The 20,014-nt window shown below is 36.3% G+C and overlaps 1 protein-coding gene across 3 annotated transcripts; it reads right to left on the reverse strand.

Moving 5' to 3' along the window:
• Positions 1 to 3,522: 3,522 nt before the first annotated feature.
• On the reverse strand, positions 3,523 to 7,990 carry LOC116206430 (protein DETOXIFICATION 24-like). Of its 3 annotated transcripts, none has more exons than XM_031539302.1 (9): positions 6,919 to 7,990; positions 6,149 to 6,690; positions 5,784 to 5,870; positions 5,651 to 5,707; positions 5,318 to 5,556; positions 5,088 to 5,206; positions 4,842 to 4,928; positions 4,513 to 4,746; positions 3,523 to 4,310 (listed from the first exon to the last, which is right to left on the reverse strand). In XM_031539302.1, exons 1-8 carry the CDS (start codon positions 7,189 to 7,191, stop codon positions 4,687 to 4,689), a joined length of 1,464 nt encoding a protein of 487 aa, XP_031395162.1. In that variant the 5' UTR covers positions 7,192 to 7,990; the 3' UTR covers positions 3,523 to 4,310; positions 4,513 to 4,686. The 3 variants fall into 3 exon arrangements, with proteins under 3 accessions (XP_031395162.1, XP_031395161.1, XP_031395163.1); XM_031539301.1 differs by having other exon boundaries at positions 4,513 to 4,756; XM_031539303.1 differs by having other exon boundaries at positions 4,513 to 4,756; positions 6,149 to 6,767; positions 6,919 to 7,055.
• Between the last annotated feature and the right edge of the window lie 12,024 nt (positions 7,991 to 20,014).

Genomic DNA, 20,014 nt, shown 5'->3' on the forward strand with positions numbered 1-20,014 from the left:
TGTAATTATATCTAAATAACTAGTCTTTTTCTATCCATCCATTTTACTGGTTCTTTTTTTATTTTTTTACATCTCTATATAAGTTCTTATTATAAGCATGACATCTGGAAAAATCACTTTTGTTATTAAAAACAATATCAATTAGTAATTTTAATCTTCAATATTTTTATTAGATATTAGAGTAATTTAATTCTTATCATAATGTGGTCAAATAAGTTGTAATAATAATTGTATTTAAGTTAATATTGTTAGTATAAATTTGTCACTTGCATTAATTAAGTTCAGTAAATTAGTGTCTTGTCAGACTTATTTTTGTTTTATTTATGAGATTGAGTTCATATAGCTATATATTATAATATTTTTCCTTTATAGGATTACAATTGTTTTTAAAAATTCTATATATGATTAACAAAAAAGAAATTGTGGTTTTTATATCCTTTGCTTTGTATATGTTCGTTTTAGCACATTTGTATAACATTTCTTATGAAAACTTATTTACTTCTTAACAATAAAACATTTTTAATGATTAATTTCAAAATAATCAATTAATAAAATGAGGCCAATTTTGAATAATTTAATAAATATGTAACTCACATCTCTCAGTTAGTCTATAATTATATATATATATATATATATATATACATAAACTTCGTATGCATTTTAGACAGATTTATTTTATATATATATATACACAAACTCGAATATATTTTTTAAATATAAAATTCATGAAAAATTTATTTCTAATATTAAAATTTTTTATATTATCATAATTTGATATTTTATAATAATTTTAATCTTTTGATATAAATTAGATTAATATTTATATTCTTTTAAAAGATTATTTTAATAATTTTGTTCCTTTAATGATGGATTATTTATTATAATAGGAGTCAATTTTACTTATATATATGGATGGATTATAAATTTTCTATATTCTCTCTCCCACTCCCTCACCCTCGCTTCTCTTCTCTCCCTCTCACCTCCTCAAATTTTATCTTTTAATAATTTAAAACATTTTGTGCCAAATTATTTTTAAAAAATTTGTGTACCAATCGTGCTAACCGTTAAAAGGTTTTGTACCACTAGAATAATTTACCCGTTTTGTGTGCCCTCAATGATATATCAGCCACTTTTTGCATATAAAAGAATGAATCTTCATTTATTAGTATATATATGGTATATATTTTTTCAATTTTTGTTATAGCTATTGCAACCTCCAAAGCCACTATTGGGTTAGCTATCGTTTCGTCAATTTATCGTAACAGAAAATCAGCTCATATCAATAAATCAAATTTATTGAATAAATAAAATCAATAAATAAAGTAATATCAACTATATAAATTAAACTATTCATCAATTTAAATTATCATCAACTTCAATTAGTATGAATTGAAATCAGCATAGCATGTATGATACGTAGCTTTGAATAAAAAGTGAAAATCATATTTTGGGAAACCAATTATTAATATGCAATTTAAACAATAGTCACTGAACTTTGAAGTATGCATTTTACATATATTTGATAAATTTGCATATAATAATCTCACACCACGTGTGATAAACGGCTATCAATTATAATATATCAAATTCAAGGAGCGATTTGAGAATATGTAACAACTCACTTTTTTGAAATCCCAAGCCTGTGATCGTCTTTTTGATTGCACGGAGAATTTAATTTCTTATTGGAAATCGAGAGCAAACATTAAAAAATTTTATTAAATAATGAAAAACTTACCGATTTATGAATAAATATTAACATATTCTTCAAAAAATATTTTTAGATAAATTAAACGATATGTTGTACTATGTCGTAACATGTGAGCATGCATTTGACACTTTATTATTATATAAGAATTTCAAATAAACATTAAAATTATTCATGAAAAAATATATAAAAATTCTCGTTCAAGAAGAAATTTAATTAACTTTCTCCATAAATTAGATAAATTTTTTTGATATATTAATAATTTATAACACACCAGCATAAAGGCGGACTATACTTAGTTCTTATGAAATTCCTTCAGTCATTCATTCGGCTGACTTCTTGTTTCCATAACAATTTTTGGGGGCAAACTCCACAATTTAATTTCCATAATAAATTTTAGGGCAAACTCTACAAACAATTCCGTAAAATGACAGTGACACTCCCTTTTTTAAAAAGAGGACGCAATTCCCACTCGTGTTCGCTGACATGCAAGGCAGCCGATTGGGCGCCACGCACTCATTGCGATGACGAGGCACTTTTATATATTATTTTTTTATATTAAAAAGTAAAAAAAAAATTGAAATTACAAAAACTGAAAAAAAAAATACTACTAGTGGAGGCATCGGTATCGGGCCGGGAGAGTCACTGTGTCTTTTACCGGGCTAGTTTCTGGAAATCTCCTAATTTTTAATTGGCGAAAGGCAGACAAAAGAAGGGCAGAAAGCTGAGTGTCTGTTCACTTGCACATATAAAATGTTCCACACTGACCGATGAACACTGGAACTATCCATGCTAATTGAGTTGGCAGAATACCTAGTACGATACGACATTATAATATAACATATGACTAGTCTAATAATTCGTCGAGTGTCTAAGTCATGTGCATCTGTTTTATGCAAGTAGACACACCGACATAATCGGGCAGTACTCTTTTTTACCGTTAAAATTGAGGTCTACGACTGCAATCGAGTCTAGTGGCGAAATAAGGTTAAAGGGAAAGGAAGGAGTATCTGAAGTTTCCATGAATGAGAAGTGAATCCAGGATCCCTTAATTCAAAGGATGAGCGAATATCAGTTTGCACCGAATATTATTTTTCTTGTGAATTGATCAGTTAGAGATCATCATGATATTCTTTAATTTAACCCTTAACCGATGTCAGTTTGAACTTATGATCTTTGTCTGACGTAAATCCATATTAAGCAAATAGTTTTCATGGTAATAATACATACCGTGATGTGGAAGATGACCGAAAAGCACAAATTAAATCTCTGCCTTGACTATTTCTCGCGTTATGTTATTGAGACTTCGTATGGTTCAATTACAGAGGGAGATGACCGATTTATATCTATGTATTTGGCCATTAATACGGTACATCCATCAAATCAAATGAACGAAATACTTAACCTGCTTCTAAAATAATAAAGATAATCCTATGAATAATAAGACAGTTCTATATTTCGATAAATCATTTCAGGTTGTTTTCTTGTTTTGACAACTCAACACGGATATTAACCAGGACACAATATTTAGTCGGGACGAAGAATAGGTTCTATTTTGTAAATCTTTTTTTTTTTTTCCTTTAGCATGAAATATATGAATTTTGTTCCTTGGACCACTAATGGATATATAATACTTCTTAAACAGATGAATACTTCTTTTCTGTTCTGTTTTTTTTCATTTGTTTATTTATTATTTTGCATTCTAATTTGTCATCCAAGTTGATGCCCGACGAATCCCAACGGTCAAGTTGAAGCTCGGCTAGCTCACTCAACCGCTCGAGTTTTTCCTACTACAATGCATATGCAGTCTCTGAAAAAACATCAAAATAGTTCATTTCGTTCAACTACAGGAAAGGAGTACAATTACATAAGCACAGACTAAACAGACACTAGGAAAATACAAGAAAGACGCACATAAGTGAAGCAAATCACCGGAAAGACAGACGCAACCGTAATACCAGTGTAGCGTTTGCTGTAATTTGGTTTTCGGACATATTCCACAGCTTGGAAACTCTGGAGTCCGGTACCGACTTACTTTGTATGCCATTTAGGACGTTGTGCTGCAAAAGGATTGAACAAGCCACGAGGCAGGTCAGGATCTAGGCATTTTACCATTCCCAGTGTGCTAGAGGGCGTCGATTCATGGCCCTGAGGCCCTAAAATAAAAACCTGAGTCTTTGAATCAGATAATCTCAAGGAGATCTCCGCGAGAGGCTGCAGATACTACTCCAACAAGCTCTATTCACCATTTGGGGGCGGTTGAGCTGGTCATCCAAGTCGAAGCTGATCGAAGCGGACATGCCGGCCGAGGAAGCTGGCGGGCAGACTTTGCTTCTTATATAGAAAGAAGGTTCTGAAGAGAGAATAAATGTAACCTCATCATATGCAGATGCAGTCTCTTGAAAAATATATTTTGCACAATCTGGTTCTGGAAACATGGACCGGGGCACAAAGAAATGGCGAGGATTCGGGACATATCATCTTCCAGAAAACCCACTTCAACTGAACAATAGTACGACTCTTGCTTGGTGGAAAAGAAAAAGCCTTGACAGAATTGGTGTCATATAGATAATCTCCTTTTTTCACTGTGGCCTAATCAAGCCATCTGGACAAAACCGAGATAGACGCAAATTCAGGTTCTCATTCAGTGCACCGAGCAATAATGTTCTCGCGAACTAATACTTTTAAGCCATAATCTAAGGAGCACCACTTTAGTAACTGTTTAAGCACAAAATTAAAAACGAAAACTGATTTTAATTAGCATAAATCCAAGAATTTAAGTAGTAATTCTCATGAGTAATACATACATGATGCAGAAGACGAAGCTATCTTGTAAACTCATCAGGCAAAACTCTCACAAATTGGTGCGATCTGAGAAGTCTCCTTTTTCTTATAGTCGTCTAATCAAGTCATCTGGAACAAAGTCGGGGTAGATGCGCAATGAAGTTCTCATTCATCATTATCTATGAGCCTTTCTCTCGTCAAACTGCTGGTACCATCTTCTGCATCTTGCAGGAACCATCTGTTAAGCCGCTCCGATGCTTTAAGTACCTATCATGAGCAGAATCATGGGAAATTCCCGGTACCAACTTCAAGAAAGCACGACTTTAAGCATTAAGATCTACTAGCTAGATACCTGCTCATCCCAATTGGTTCTGTAGGTGATGAATCCGAGTATCAGTGTCTGTACTGCTATCCCTATTGTCATCCCAATCCATATACCCTGCGGAATCACAGGTAATAATTTTCTTGTAAGTTATAACAGTGATCTGAGGACAGCGAGCTGTTATCAGGCCACAAGGTAGTCCAAAACAATCTGAACCAAAACTCATAATTCAAAATGTCTGGTTAAATTAGTTAGATTTTGCAGTACTTTTATTACCCGAACTTGTAGATTGGCTACATAACCAAGCACAACTCCTAGAGGCACCCCAATCACATAGTAGCATCCAATGTTGACATAGGCCACCATACTCTGCGTCCCAGCTCCAATTGCCGCCCCTAAGACGTTGAAAATACATTAAAAAGATAGAATCTTCACCTTTAGACGATTGAGTTGATAATTCAAAGAGTCATCAGGGAAAGAGTATACAATTGATTGGAAATATTTACCCAAGAGAACTGACTGAACGCTGTATAGCAAAATCGTAAATGCAAGCAAGACCGAGAGGCTAGCAACCTCATCTGCGATGTCCTCTTTGCTCGTGAATATGTAGGCGATTTGACGGCCGAAGACTAGGCAGAGAATCCAGAAAAAGACTCCAATATTGATAGAGGTGATCAATATTACTTTGATGGAAAATTTTGCCGCCTTTGCATTCCCTCGCCCCAATTCATTCGAGATACGCACACTGCATATAAAGAAGAGAGATACATAAGTGGCGAAAGCTCCTCTTAACTTGATTTAAGAAGAAAATATCGAGATTCCGATGATTTAGGAATTACCTTGCGCCAATAAGGAATCCTAGGAAGATCGTAAATGCCCATGCTGATATGTTAAGACTGAAAGAGAACAAATGATTAAAAGGGCTGCTTATAGAATGGAACCTCAGTTAATTGCATTTTTATATATTCTCACCAGATGGAGAATGCTGATATCGCAACCGTCGCATTCTTCATGTAACCGGCCAGCAAAACCAAAATTGCGGTGTACCAAAGCTCCAAGCTGTTTTCGATCAATCAAATGAGATTTTGGAAATCAGAACTAAAACAGGGAGAATCCAAAACAAAATTTGGCCGTGGAAAATCTTTACTGTTTTTCATTTCTTCATTACTAGAAAAACAGAAGACGCCAAGCAGCAATTCTGAGAATAGTTAACTGGAGAAATTCTCCTTGTCTTACCCATAATCCTTGAAAAACAAAAGTTCGCACAGATAAATTTACATTATAAAACTTCGCATGAGCTGCTTTCCAATCCTGCAACGAGCTGAACACCTGCTTACCATATCATCACCCCCGACGATACCGAAAGCTTTATGACAGGCCACAGATCAGCAAAAGCAGCCAGAGAGAATCCTTTCCATGTATTTGAACACCACCCTCCAAAGATGTACACAAACCCTCCAATCACCACGAACCAGCTAGCCACGATCATGGCGCTCATTGCACCAGGAATACCCCAGTTGAGCACGGTAACAAATATCCATGACAGCAACACGTGGAGCAGAAATGAGATTGAGGATAGCCAAGCGATTACAATATTCTTGAGCTGGGATTGCAAGAAACTTAGAATGGTGAAGCTGAAAATGAAGTAGTAGAGGATTGGGATGAACCAGCGGGCTATGTACCCCGCGGAGTCTGCAATCAAGTCGTCTTCCCCTAGGAGCTTGAAAATTGCCGCAGTACAGATGAATATGGGAACTAAGATAGTTACGGTGATAATGTTGATGATCCACGACCTCTGCAGGTAGATGCCAAGCATGTGGTATTGTTTGGCTCCAAAGGCTTGGCCACATAGAGTTTCAGTCGCACTTGACATGCCCAACTGTGTCAAAGAGCAAGCTCAATCCTCAATGCAGTCTCAACAGTATGGTCCTATCAAGCTATTGGTTTCCTGAAACACTAAGTCAGTAGAGTAGGGAGGTGCTCAACTAATGTGACACAGCTCGATCAACAATGTTGACATACATATGTGTATCGATAATGCTTCATGCACTAGCTCTTTACTGTTCAAATATTCTAGGGAGCTGCAGACTAAAGATATAAGGCTTACGATTATTCCGTTAACAAATTGAACACCGATGATTTGAATGAGGGCATAAGCGGCTAGCTCAGTCTCGCCAATGTGACCAATGAATGCCTGAGTGACAATAAAGATTCCGGAGACGGAGACTTTGGACAACATTCCAGGGAAGGCCACTCTCCATATCTTCTTTGATTCCTCCCAAACTTTGCTTCTGAGGCTACTGTCCTCTTCTGGCTCTGCTGCTCCACTTCGACTAAGCAGCCTCTCTTCAATCCCCTCGTCTGCTGTCATCCTGTTCATTAAAACTCGTTTGAAGATCTCTTAACCTTGAATGTGGCATTGGTGTGGATGGATCCATTGGCTGAGTGAAATTTGAAATTACCAGCGTGATGTGAAATGTGTAGACCCGACCGACTATAATACAGGAAACATGAGAAGTCGAGCCTAACATTAGTTTTGCAACTATATATTCCAATTGGGTGAGACCTTGGATATCCTCAACTTATCGGCTGAGAATAATTCCGTTTGGTTGTTGGCTTGGCATTTCTAGTGAGTACAACAGGATGACAATCAGCCAAAATCACATATGCAGACTAGCTAGGTGGCAATTTCCAGAACTCAAAGGTCAGGGACAAATTTCAAAGTCAGCCTAAACTTTAGAAGTTCAATTTGCACCAAGTGAAACCTTGAGGAGACATTTCACCACACAAGAAAGCTAGTTTAGGAGGGGGCTTTTTGCAATCTTTGCTTGTCTTATTTGGTAAGGAATGGTACAAAGACAAATTTGACAATATCTTTGCTAGCAATTGTATTTCTGAGGATACCAATGTTTTGGTCTGGGGCACTGGGATCTAAGTTATCTGACACAGATACACATTTCTTTTGCACAAAAACTGCTATGCTCAGGCAGTCACTTGAATCGATCTGTCGAAGGAAATGCATCGAAATATATTGAGTAGAATCTCCATTTGTTCCACTTTCTTGGTCTTACTGAACTTAACATAAGAATCTAGATTATGGATAAACACAGCACAAAGCACACCACATTTGAATTAGAGATGGAGACGCGCAACATTGAACCTGAGAGCTAGAGAGAGAGAGAGACTTACCTATGGGTTCTTGGAGGGCCCTTTTGCAAAGATGATGGCCTCTTGAGATTTGACCCTCAGTAGCATTTAATTGCTTAAGAGAGATTAAGCTCATCATTAGCTTCAGCACCCAAAGTCAACCCTCTCCAATAATTTTCCATCAGGGAGTATGAGAGAATATTGTATATGTTTGCATTTGTAACGTTACGTCTAACATGATAAGGAGAGTCACGGTGACGCATTCAATATTTTCAGTTGAGAAAAAGATAAAAACTCTCATTGTGGTTTGGGGTCGGGACAAATCGCACCATGTTCTTTTATTTGAGACAATTAGCCCCCTGTGATTTGTTCCATTAGACATAGGGATTACAACGTTAATTTTTTTCATTTTCAGTCCTCAATATTTAATCTTTTAATCATTTTGGTCATAAATATTTTTCTTTTATCATTCATATCCTCAACTTTTCATTTTGTTTCATTTTAGTCCTATAAAGAAAAATCGAACGGGGAGGGGGTCGGAGCCTCCAACTGGCAACCCCGACCCCTCCACCAAGGGCGCCGACGTCCTCTGTGGGTGTCGGCGCCCTCAGTGGAGGGGTCGGGGTCGCCGGTTGGCCGGCTCCGACCCCAAATCAACCAGGGACTTCGACTCGGGGTCCCCAGTCGATTCGGGGTCAGGGCCGCCAATCGGCGACCCCGACTCCTCCACTGAGGTCGCCGACGTCCTCTATGGGTGCCAGCGCCCTCAGTGAAGGGGTGGGGGCCGCCAATCGCCATTCGATTTTTCTTTATAGGATTAAAATGAAACAAAATAAAAAAAGTTGAGAATATGAATGATAAAATAAAAAGATTTAGGACCAAAATGATTAAAATGCTAAAGATTGATGACTGAAAATGAAAAAAAAATTAACGTCGTAACCCTTATGTCTAACGAAGCAAACCACAGAGGAGGCTAATTATCCCAAATAAAAGAACAAGGTGCGATTTGTCCCGATCCCAAATCACAATGAGATTTTTTGTCTTTTTCCCTTTTCAGTTTAAATGTTTAATATTTCAATTCAAATACTTAGTAATTTATATTATTTATCACAAATAGTAGAAATACCAATTACTTTATTCATCCGCAAAGAAATATTGATTGTAATTATGGTTAAAATAATAATGATTATACTCAACTCCATGAGATGAAGACAAAAGTAGTTGGGGAAATTATTGATTGTAATTATGGTTAAAAAATATGTGAGAGAATTTATTATTAAATTGAAGAAGAAGAAGAAGAAGATAAAATAATAATGATTGTACTATTAAATTGAGAAAAAAATACTGAATAGTTAAGACAATTTAGTGTTAAAAAATTAATTGTAATAATGGTTAAAAAAAGTATGTAAGTTGATTTATTATTAAATTGAATAAAAAAAAGTAATAATTGTGTCGTTAAATTGAGGAAAAATTAAAGTGTAGTTAAATGATGTAATAAACAATTTACTGAAATTATCAAGTAAATTTATCATGTTTGAATTTCTACTATATACTACATACAATATATATACCTTAATCGTCCTTTCATAATTAACTAATTGTAAATGTTCCACACTGACAGATAATGAGTGGAACTGTGCAACAGAGATCCATGTCTGATAAAAATAAGAAAAGAAAAAAAATTGTACGCAAGGGAAGTTTTGTGAATAGAAATCGAACTCAAGCTATGTTTGGTTTGCTGGAATGAAATAGACAGGGAATAGAATGGACAGGGAATAAAATAGATGGGAATATAATAGAAATTCAGATGAAATTTTTTTGTTTGGTTAGAGGGAGTAGCAAAACTGAGAATTATAATTATGATGTTTGGTTGATCGGAATACAAGGGGAATATGACATGTTTCAAAGCCAAAAGACACATATACCCTTGATTAAAAAAAAAGTAAACGAGCTATTGTTCATCTTCTTCTCCAAAGATGAAGAGCAGCACAACAGCCATGGATAAGGTCGGATCTGAGATCCCGAGCCCTGGTTATATGGCCGAACTCTATCTCAAGCGAGGAAACAGGCTGCGCAACGGAGCCTTCAAGGACCAGCCCGCCCAATCTGAACTTTGTTCTTCGAAGGATTCGCGGTGTACTTTTGCATCGGTCAGAGCACATAGGCTTTGGTCGAAGGCTCCCAACCTCGAATCGAAGCTCTAGGCTTTGGTCGAAGGCTCTCAACCTCAAATCAATCGAAGCCTTTGCGTGATTCGATTAATAGGTTAGAGGCTTCAAATGAAACCCCCGGTCTCGACATAAGGAGAAGAAGAACATAGGAGGAATCGAAGACGTGATGCCGCTCAATCTTGACAGAGAAAGCTCTGCTAGGGTTTTGTAAGCCTGCCGAAAGAAAATGTCAATTTTCAACAGAATATATGGGATGGCATGGGTTTGTAATTAGTGAAATAAGATGAGAGTATTTTTGTCCTTTCGCGTCTAATTTCGGATCCGAAAATGCCAATCCGGACTGTGGAGGGAGGCACCCGTATTCCACATTCAAACCGGATAAGTCTTCCGAGTCAGAATAACTATTCCGTATTCCGTTCAACCAAATGACGAAACACCTATTCCGTACGAAATAGTTATTCCGTTCCCTATGAAAACCTGTGAACCAAATGTAGCATCAGAGTTTTTTTATTCGAAATTGAGAGGGAATGATAGTGCACCAAGCAACAGTGTTCTTACCAACTGATACCACTGTAACTGGAAGTGTACTTTTTCATAAAGTTTTGATAATTATTTAGCTTAAAATCTAATTGTAAGTCCATTCCTGATGATGCATGTATTAAAGACATAGCCATCTCGTAAATTCATTGGACAAATCTTTCACTGAACGCACCAATTTGTTTCTCTCCCTCGACCCTCTTTTTCTCTTTATACTATAACTAGTCATATCATCAGCGCGTTGCACGAATATTTGTTTATATTGTTGATATTACTAATTTTATAATACAAAATTAAATAGTTACACTAATTTGTATCTCTAAATAATTTGAAAAAGTTTCATTGGCAACATATAATATAATGGTAAATATATTATAGAAATTTTGGAAAAAATTGAAAAAATGTTCAAGTTTATATTAATGGAAAAACTCGAAAAGATGGCTCGCCATGAACTAAGGGACACGAATGGAAGAATTTTGTAAGTCCATTACGCTCTTTGCAGGAAAGAGAAAATTTCGTGAGAATATATTAAATTATTATTATTACTATTATATATATATATATATATAGAGAGAGAGAGAGAGAGAGAGTAAGACTGTTGTACGGTTCAATGTCTATAAACCCAAAGGGGTCAGGAGATAAAGAACGTATGTCGCTTTGACTTTTAGTTGGATACATCCATCAAGTAACCAAACAAACGGATAAGATTTTAATATGCTATCAAGATAAGTAATCCCATAAATTAGGCAGTTGTTATATGATTCGAAGGATACCTACTCATATTCAGATGATTCAGAATATTCTCCCTATATTAAAAAAAAAAACCTTCAAATAAGAGACAAATGACCATCTCACTATACCATATATTAGTTGTTATATAACTCACCATACCATATACTGATTTGTGTTTTTCTTTTTTTTCTGTTATAAAGAATGCCCATACTTAGATGGAGATAGAAGAGAAATTAAGAGAAACTAGGGGGCATATAAAAATGATTTATATAAAAAAATCTTGAAAAATTGTTGACATCAAATAAACACAAATTTATTTAATAGAAGTTTGACGCTCTAAAATGTTCAAAAGAGATGCTCTATGCAGACTCTCTGCCCGTAGCAATTTTATTAATTATATATTATGGTGGATGACGCAATATTAAAGAAAATTTATATATTACAGGTTTACGCAATTTTTTCAATAGATTCCTGCTTTGCAATGACTTCTCATACAGTGCATGGAATCCCATCTCTGACCCGCCCATTTCGATTGAAATCAAATTGACTATGTGTGTGTGTGTGTGTGTGTGTGAGAGAGAGAGAGAGAGAGAGAGAGAGAGAGAGAGAGATTACCTTGAGTCATTGTCTCAGAAGGAGAACCAGAAGAGAGAAGGATCGGCGGAGGTTGTCCTTGGTGGGGATTCATGAAGGCGACGCCGATCGAGTGGGAGGGAGGCGGAGAAACCATCCAAGGATCTTGTCAGTGAGAAAAGCAGAGCGAAGGAAAGAGCGGTCGTGCGTAGAAAGGAGAACGCATGGATATGGGCATCGAAAAATGGAGTGTTAAGTGAAGAGAGATGTCCGTTAAACGAAAGGTATTGGCCTCGGAAGGGGCAGGTGGAAACGTGGGGAAGGGTACAATTGGCGTCTCCTCGCACTGTGAAAACACACAATGCAGCTTCACCTTTTTTATATAAGGTATAGATTATTACCAAAAGAAAATTACCGTTAATAAAATTTATTTTTTATGTGTCTGGTGATATATGCTCGTTACGCACAATACCTTCTCCTAAAACAGCGATAATAGATTGAGAATTGAGAAAGGTCGAGAATTATAGTTGTTATATCGAGGACATAAGACAGAGGATAATTTATGCCCTACTTCAACCAAGAGGTTTTTTCATTCAATTCTCGCTAGAGGGACTCTTCATGTCCCTTGATCGGATTTTTCGTTCATTTCCTCATATTAAATCCACGAATTTCATTTGTCATAAAAAGAGAGAAAGAACTATAAGAATATATTGTATATTTACATAATTAAAGAAATAATCCCTCAATTAGGTGGCCCTCGTGTCATAATATATTTCGTGATTTGAGTGAGATATTTCATATCTTGTGGATTACAATTAATATCCTTTTGATATGAGGATATATAAGGAAATATTATTCCGAGGGGTCCCTAACTCCGCCTATTTAAAAGGTTATGTGTCTTCATCTAGACGTCGTATACAGAGAGGTTATGAGCTAGAAGACATTCTCGGTCTTATTTGTTTTACAGGTCTATTGTGAGACATGTGAAAATTATCGACGTCATCAAAGCAATGGTTAGAAATCAATCGTTATGTTGCGCCATATAATATTATTAAATGTGAATTTAATCTTACAGTTGGTATCAGAGCTAACTACCATGTCATGCTTTGATGTTATAATCGTGCTTGATGATTTTACAATATCATGCAATTAGGGTTTGTAATTTACCGGTCGATTAAGGTTGATTGAATTTTAGTCTTGCAATTAGGGTTTCGATTATTGCAATATTATTTGATTCTATGTGGTTAATCTGTATTCAACCTTAATTAGTCCGGATTAGGGTTTTATTAAGGTGGATTAGGGCTGTGAGGGTCGAATTTGACCTTTGATGGTCGCGGTTAGCCCTTGGGGCGGCCAAAAGTGATGGCCAAAGGGTTAGACTAGTCTCGGAATCGGTAGAGGGCGTGTGTCCAGTCGGTGACCCGACACAGATGGAGGTGACCCGACCCAGACTAGATCGAATCATGGCCTGCAACCTCGTTCCGTGGCTTGAGGTCGACGTTGCCGAAAGGCGGTGTGATTGCAGTCAAGCGAGAGTTGCGGGTCATGCCTTGGAGGTCTTAGGCCCTCGATTGCAACCGCTGGTGAGTCGAGCTAATGGGTCAAACTCATAGACCGCAACTTCCACCCACTGATTCCAGTCGTGCGCGAGTCTCCCGACCTTTTGTCCATCCCGGTCTCTGTCCTCCGAACCATCCCGGCTCTGCTCTCAATCTCTATCTCTCTCTCGAGCCCAAGCCTAGCTAGTGATAGTTGTGGCCAACAACGGCGTGGGCATTGTCGTTGTGAAAGGTGGGCGTGACGGCGGGCATCTTATATAAGGAAAATCACATGTAGTTATACTACAATATGGTTATTGGCGTGAAATTATAATCGATTCATGAGATTAATAGTTTTGCCCCAAAGGGTAGATATAAGTCTTGGATCTTAGGTTAGTCTGAGAAGGTAAATTTTAATATTATGGTGGGATTGTTCTACGCCCAAAGGATTAAGGAATATTTTCATCGTAATTATCAAATTTACTTGTCTCACTAGTAAATTCATCCATTTTGCGACCTATTTCCAAAGGAAGGAGGAATTTACTATATATGATTATTTCTTATTTTACATAGCACCTAATTACTGTCCTTGATCTTTGTAGCTCTTTCTAAATTTGTTCTTGAAAATATTACTTATGTTTCTATACTTAATGAATAAAATTTTTCTGACGATGAGGAGTCAGTTCTTTTCACTCTAGGGTACATGAACCTAGACTATGCGCTCCGTGAGGAGGATCTACCTGCTCCCACAGATACAGATGCGCTTGAGGTCAAGGAGAAGTATGAGTAGTGAGAGAAATCCAACAGCTTAAGCCTCATGCTCATCAAGTACTGTGTGAATAAAAGCATATGGGGAGCTGTTGGTGAGGTGACTAAGACTAAGGATTTTATGAAGGCAATTAAGGAACAATTTTCCAAATCAGATAAGGCCTTGGGAAGTACCCTGATGAAGAGGCTGACTAGCAAGACCTTCGATAGTTCAAAGGGTGAGCGTGTGCACATTACGAAAATGAGAGACTTGGCAGCTCAACTCAAGACTCGGAAGATTTATATCTCCGAGCCATTTTTGGTTCATTTCATTCTCAACTCCTTGCCAGCAGAGTATGGACCTTTTAAGATCTCCTACAACACACATAAGGCGGATTGTTTTATTAGAGGACTCTTGACCATGTGTGTTTAAGAGGAGGAGAGGATAAAGCAAGACAATGCTGAAGTTGCCCATCTAGCTACCCGTCCAAAGGGTAAGGGTAAGAAGGATCATGGGAAGAGTCAATATAATGCATCACCCAAAATGAATGGCAATAAGGTGAAGTGCTTCTTTTGCAGGAAGGACATCCATGTGAAGAAAGATTGCCCTAAAATATAAGAAGTGGCTTTGATCCACTGCGAACATATATAAAAATAAGCGCAAATTCTACCAGCAAGTGTACTGAGTCAGATCAATTAATATAGTGATGAATAGAATGTCGATCTCACAAGGATTAATTAAGTACTAAACCTATATTAGATTCTATTATTATCTAGGCAATCAAATTGAGCAAATTAACTAATTAACTACTAACCAACCTAAATCGTCACAAAGAGCAGAAAGAGAATTGTATGAAAATATATCAATTGGAAGTGGAAAAAATAGAATCTACCATAGTTTCACTAATTATATAGATTAATAGCTATGTGGTCATTCAAGTGAGTTTATCAAGCCTTTAAAATTAAAGTCTTAAACCCCTAATTAATTAATCAGCTCCCGCATCTCTAATTAATAGTGGACTCTAAATTACAATCATACACCTTCTAGTGCTACGATTGCCTAATGCCCTAAATTAATTATCCCGAATGTCTTAGCGAATAACTAACTAGAAACATTGCATTAATCCATGGATAATCTCTAATTAAACTAATTAATGCAGCTTCCGCATGTAACTAATTAGTCTAATCAAGAATTCCTAACAAACCCTATATCAACTCCCGTATCAATAGTGTTTCTAACAATTATAATCAATTAATAATTAAAATTGAAATTATAGGAATTACAATCATGAATCATCCACACATCTATTAATCCTATAACATGACTACAATCATCATATTAGCTACCTAGGGTTTCATCATATTCCCAAAAGAGAAGCTTAGAACATCATGGAATTGAAAACATAATTATAATTCAAAAGAGTCATTGCAATAGAATTCATATTTAGCAGTAGACTCAAGATATTGAATCTTAAAACAAAGACCCCACAATTCCTTTAGGGAATAGTCTCTTCCACGATTCTTCGCTTCAAATCAATTGATCCAGGTGACGGCTCCAAACAAGACTCTCTCTCCAAAAACTCTCTAGGTTAAAAGAATGGTGAAAGATGGCTCCCCCCAGGGTTTCCTAATCTTGTTATAAGGAGTATTTATATCCAAAATTAAAAAAAAAATTCCAAAAAATATAGGCTGGCTCCAAATTGCACAAAACTCCTCAATATTGCTCGTAATTCTATCTAAGTCCTCAAAGACCTACAATATCAAATTACACATAATTAAGCACCAACTTCTTATAATTTCTATAAAATTAATAATAATTTAACATGAATTGCACAATAAAATATGAATATAATATGCCCTTATCAACTTGAAAAGAGAGGTATCTAAATTTGTTTAGTATGTCATGAATCATTCTTTATTAAAGCTCCTAACAATACATGGTGGATTGACTCTTGTTCTTCAATCCATATTGTTAATACCATGCAGGGCTTTCTCAACCTAAGGAATCCAATGGAAAGTGAGAGATTCGACTACTCAAGGAGTAAGAAGCGCTCTCAAGTCGTTGGTATTGGGATATTTAGGATAATTCTATCTTTGGGATATGCTTTAGATTTGAATGTCTTTTACAGACCAGACTTTTTGAGAAATTTGATTTCTATTTCCATATTGGTTGTATTTGACTACAAGTTTCTATTTGAGAATAAAATGACTATTTTTGAAATAATTATGTGATTGGTAGTGGTCCCATGATTGATAATCTCTTTAAAATTGATCTACATCCTGGCTTTGAGCAGAATTATTTATGTTTGCATGCAATTGCTAGTATCAAGAGAAATCCCGTGGATGAAAATTCCTCTCTACTTTGGTATAAGAGGTTGTGACATATCTCTTTAGAGAGGATTAAGAGGTTGGTAAAAGAAGGAGTCCTAAAGACTCTGAACGATATTGACTCTAAGACTTATGTGGACTGCATAACGAGAAAGTAGACCAACAGGACATCCAAGGGTTCTCGAAGGAGTTCTAAGCTTCTCGAAATCATACATACGTATATATGTGGTCCATTTGCTACCCTCTATTTTAATGGTCAGAGATATTTTATCTCTTTCATTGATGACCATTCCAGATATATCTATCTCTATATTCTATATAAAAAGACGGAAGCTCTTGGTGCTTTCAAATCATTTAAGGCAGTAGTAGAGAAACAAAAAGACAAGAAAATCAATATTGCTAGATCTGATAGGGGTGGGGAGTACTACAGGCGATACACAGAGAATGGACAAATGAGTGGTCCATTTGCAAAATTCCTCAAAAGTGAAGTATAATTTCCCAATACATAATGCTTGGCACGCCACAACAAAATGGTGTTAATGAAAGGAGGAATAGAACACTTATGGATATGGTAATAAGCATTATTGTCCATTACGAGCTGCTATTGTCAATATGGAGTGAAACCTTGAAAAATGTTGTATATATATTGAATAGGGTTCTTAGCAAAGCAGTGCCTAAAACACCTTTTAAGATATGGTGAGGTTGGAAACCTAGTCTGAATTATTTACACATATGGGTTGTCCTGCTGAAGTAAGGGTTTATAATTCTTACATGAAGAAATAGGACACAAGGATCATTAGTGGTTTTTCATTGGCTACTCCGTAAATTCGAAGGTTTTCAGGTTCTATTATCCTTCACACAGTCCCTGAATTGTCGGATCAAATAATTGAAGGTTTCTTAAGGATGTTAAACCTAGTGGGAGTAATGCTCGAGCTATTGAGTTTGAGGAAGCTCGAGAAGGTGTTTCGGGACCTACAATACCTTTGGTTGCATTAAGGCATAATAGATCGGTCAATCACAGAGAGCAACCAAATCAGGAACAAACTGCTCCTACTGAAGTTATGGTTCTCCCAGAAGAGCCAACTAGCTCTATTCATGACACTGAACAAGTTGATTTAAGGAGATCCTCGAGAACTAGGAGACCTGTTATTTCTGATGACTATCTTATATACCTTGTGGAGTCCGACTTTGATATTGGACCTAAGGAAGACCCCACAATGTATTCACAGGCCATGAGTGAGGATAACTCCTCACTTTGGTTAGACGCCATGAATGATGAGTTAGATTCTATGACTAAGAATTAAGTATGGGATCTCGTCGTATTACTAGAAGGGGCGATAGCGATGGCTGCAAATGGGTGTATAAAACTAACATAGATTCTTCTGGTAATGTCGAACGATATAAGGCTAGACTTGTCGCTGAGGGTTTTACTCAAAAGGAAGGTATAGACTACCACGAGACCTTCTTTTTATTTTCTAAGAAGGACCCGCTCAGGATAATTATGGCGTTGGTAGCTCATATTGACTTAGAGTTACACCAGATGGATGTGAAAAATGGCTCTTCTTAATGGGGATCTTGATAATGAGGTGTACATGAAGCAACATGAAGGGTTTAATGATGATAGTCATAAAGCGTGCAGGTTAAGCATATATGGACTAGAACAAGCATTCCGCCAATGGTATCTAAAGTTTCACAAGGTCATCACTTCATTCGGATTTTCTGAGAACCTTGTTGATCAATATATATACCTTAAGGTCAGTGGAAGTAAGTTTATTTTATTAGTCCTATATGTAAATGACATACTTCTTGCAAGCAGTGACTTAGGTCTGCTGGAAGAGACTAAGCAATTTCTTTTTGCTAATTTTGAAATGAAGGATATGAGTGAAGCCTCTTATATCATTGGCATAAAAATTCATAGAGACAGGAAAAAAGAACTTTAGGACTGTCTCAGAAAGTCTCCATTGAAAAGATTTTACAGATATTCGATATGGACTGTCGACAGTCTCCAGCTCCTCTAGTCAAAGGTAAATTCAATAACGACCAATCACTTAAGGATGAGTTCAAATTTGACTACATGAAAAACATCCCATATGCATCCGCAGTTAAAAGTTTAATGTATGCTCAGGCCTACACGAGACCTGACATATGTCTAGCAGTTGGATTGCTGGAACATTACGAGAGTAATCCTGGGATCCAACATTGGGTTGTTGCAAAGAAAGTGATGAGGTATCTTTAAGGAACCGAGGACTACCGGTTGACCTACATGCATACCGATCATTTGAGAGTAGTTGGTTATTCAGATGCTGACTTTGCCGAATGTGTAAATTCCAGAAAATCTACTTCAAGATATGTGTTTCTTCTTGTTGGAAAAGCCATTTCTTGAAGGAGTATCGAGCAGTCTATGGTGGCTACATCTACTATATAGACAGAGTTTATTGCGTGCTATGAAGCCACGACACAGGCACTATGGTTGAAGAATTTCATAAGTGGTCTTCAAGTTTTCAATACCATACAGAGACCAATTCAGATCTATTGTGATAACACAGCTGCAGTGTTCTTCTCTAAGAATAACAAAAGTGGCAGCATAAGTAAGTATATCGATATCAAGCACCTCAGTGTGAGGGAATATATCAAGAAAAGCGTGGTGATTATTGAATACACTAATACAGATACTATGATTGCGGATCCAATGACCAAAGGTTTACCGATAAAACAGTTTATTGGTCATGTTAGAGTATGGGCCTATACGCTATGTAGTTTCTCTTAATATACTTTGGACAATTATGTATTACGTTTATTATTTTATAGAATAAAGTTGAATTCTATTTTCCATCAGTTGCGCAAATAAAGTATTGAATTCATTAGGATATAAAGCAGGACCCATGTAACTTATTTTAAGTTATAAATTTTCCCTAAAGTACTTATTTTGGGAGTGTTATGCATTTTGACACATTAATGGGAACTACTCTCTTGCCAGGTATCATCGCCATGATTCGTGTGTAGCATTCTCAGGGTAAGTGAGAGGTTTCCACAGCTTAGAAATATCAAGTTTGGCCAAATAAAGTTTATTACTCATAAATATTTGTGTCATGGGACCAAGTAGGAGAATGTAAAAATATATTGTATATTTACATAATTAAGTAAATAATCTCTCAATTAGTTGATCATCGTGTCACAATATATTCCGTGATTTGAGTGTGATATTTCAGATCTTGTGGATTGCAATTAATATTCTTTTGATGGAAGGATATATAAGGAAATAATATTTTGAGAGGTTTCTAACTCCGCCTATCTAAAAGGGCACGTGTTTCCATCTAGACGTCATGTACAGAGAGATTAGGAGCTAGAAGACACCCTCGGTCTTATTTGTTTTACAGGTCTATCGTGAGACCTGTGAAAATCATTGACATCATCAAAAGTAATGGCTAGA

Source organism: Punica granatum, chromosome 4 (assembly GCF_007655135.1).
Source record: "Punica granatum isolate Tunisia-2019 chromosome 4, ASM765513v2, whole genome shotgun sequence".
Taxonomy (NCBI): domain Eukaryota; kingdom Viridiplantae; phylum Streptophyta; class Magnoliopsida; order Myrtales; family Lythraceae; genus Punica; species Punica granatum.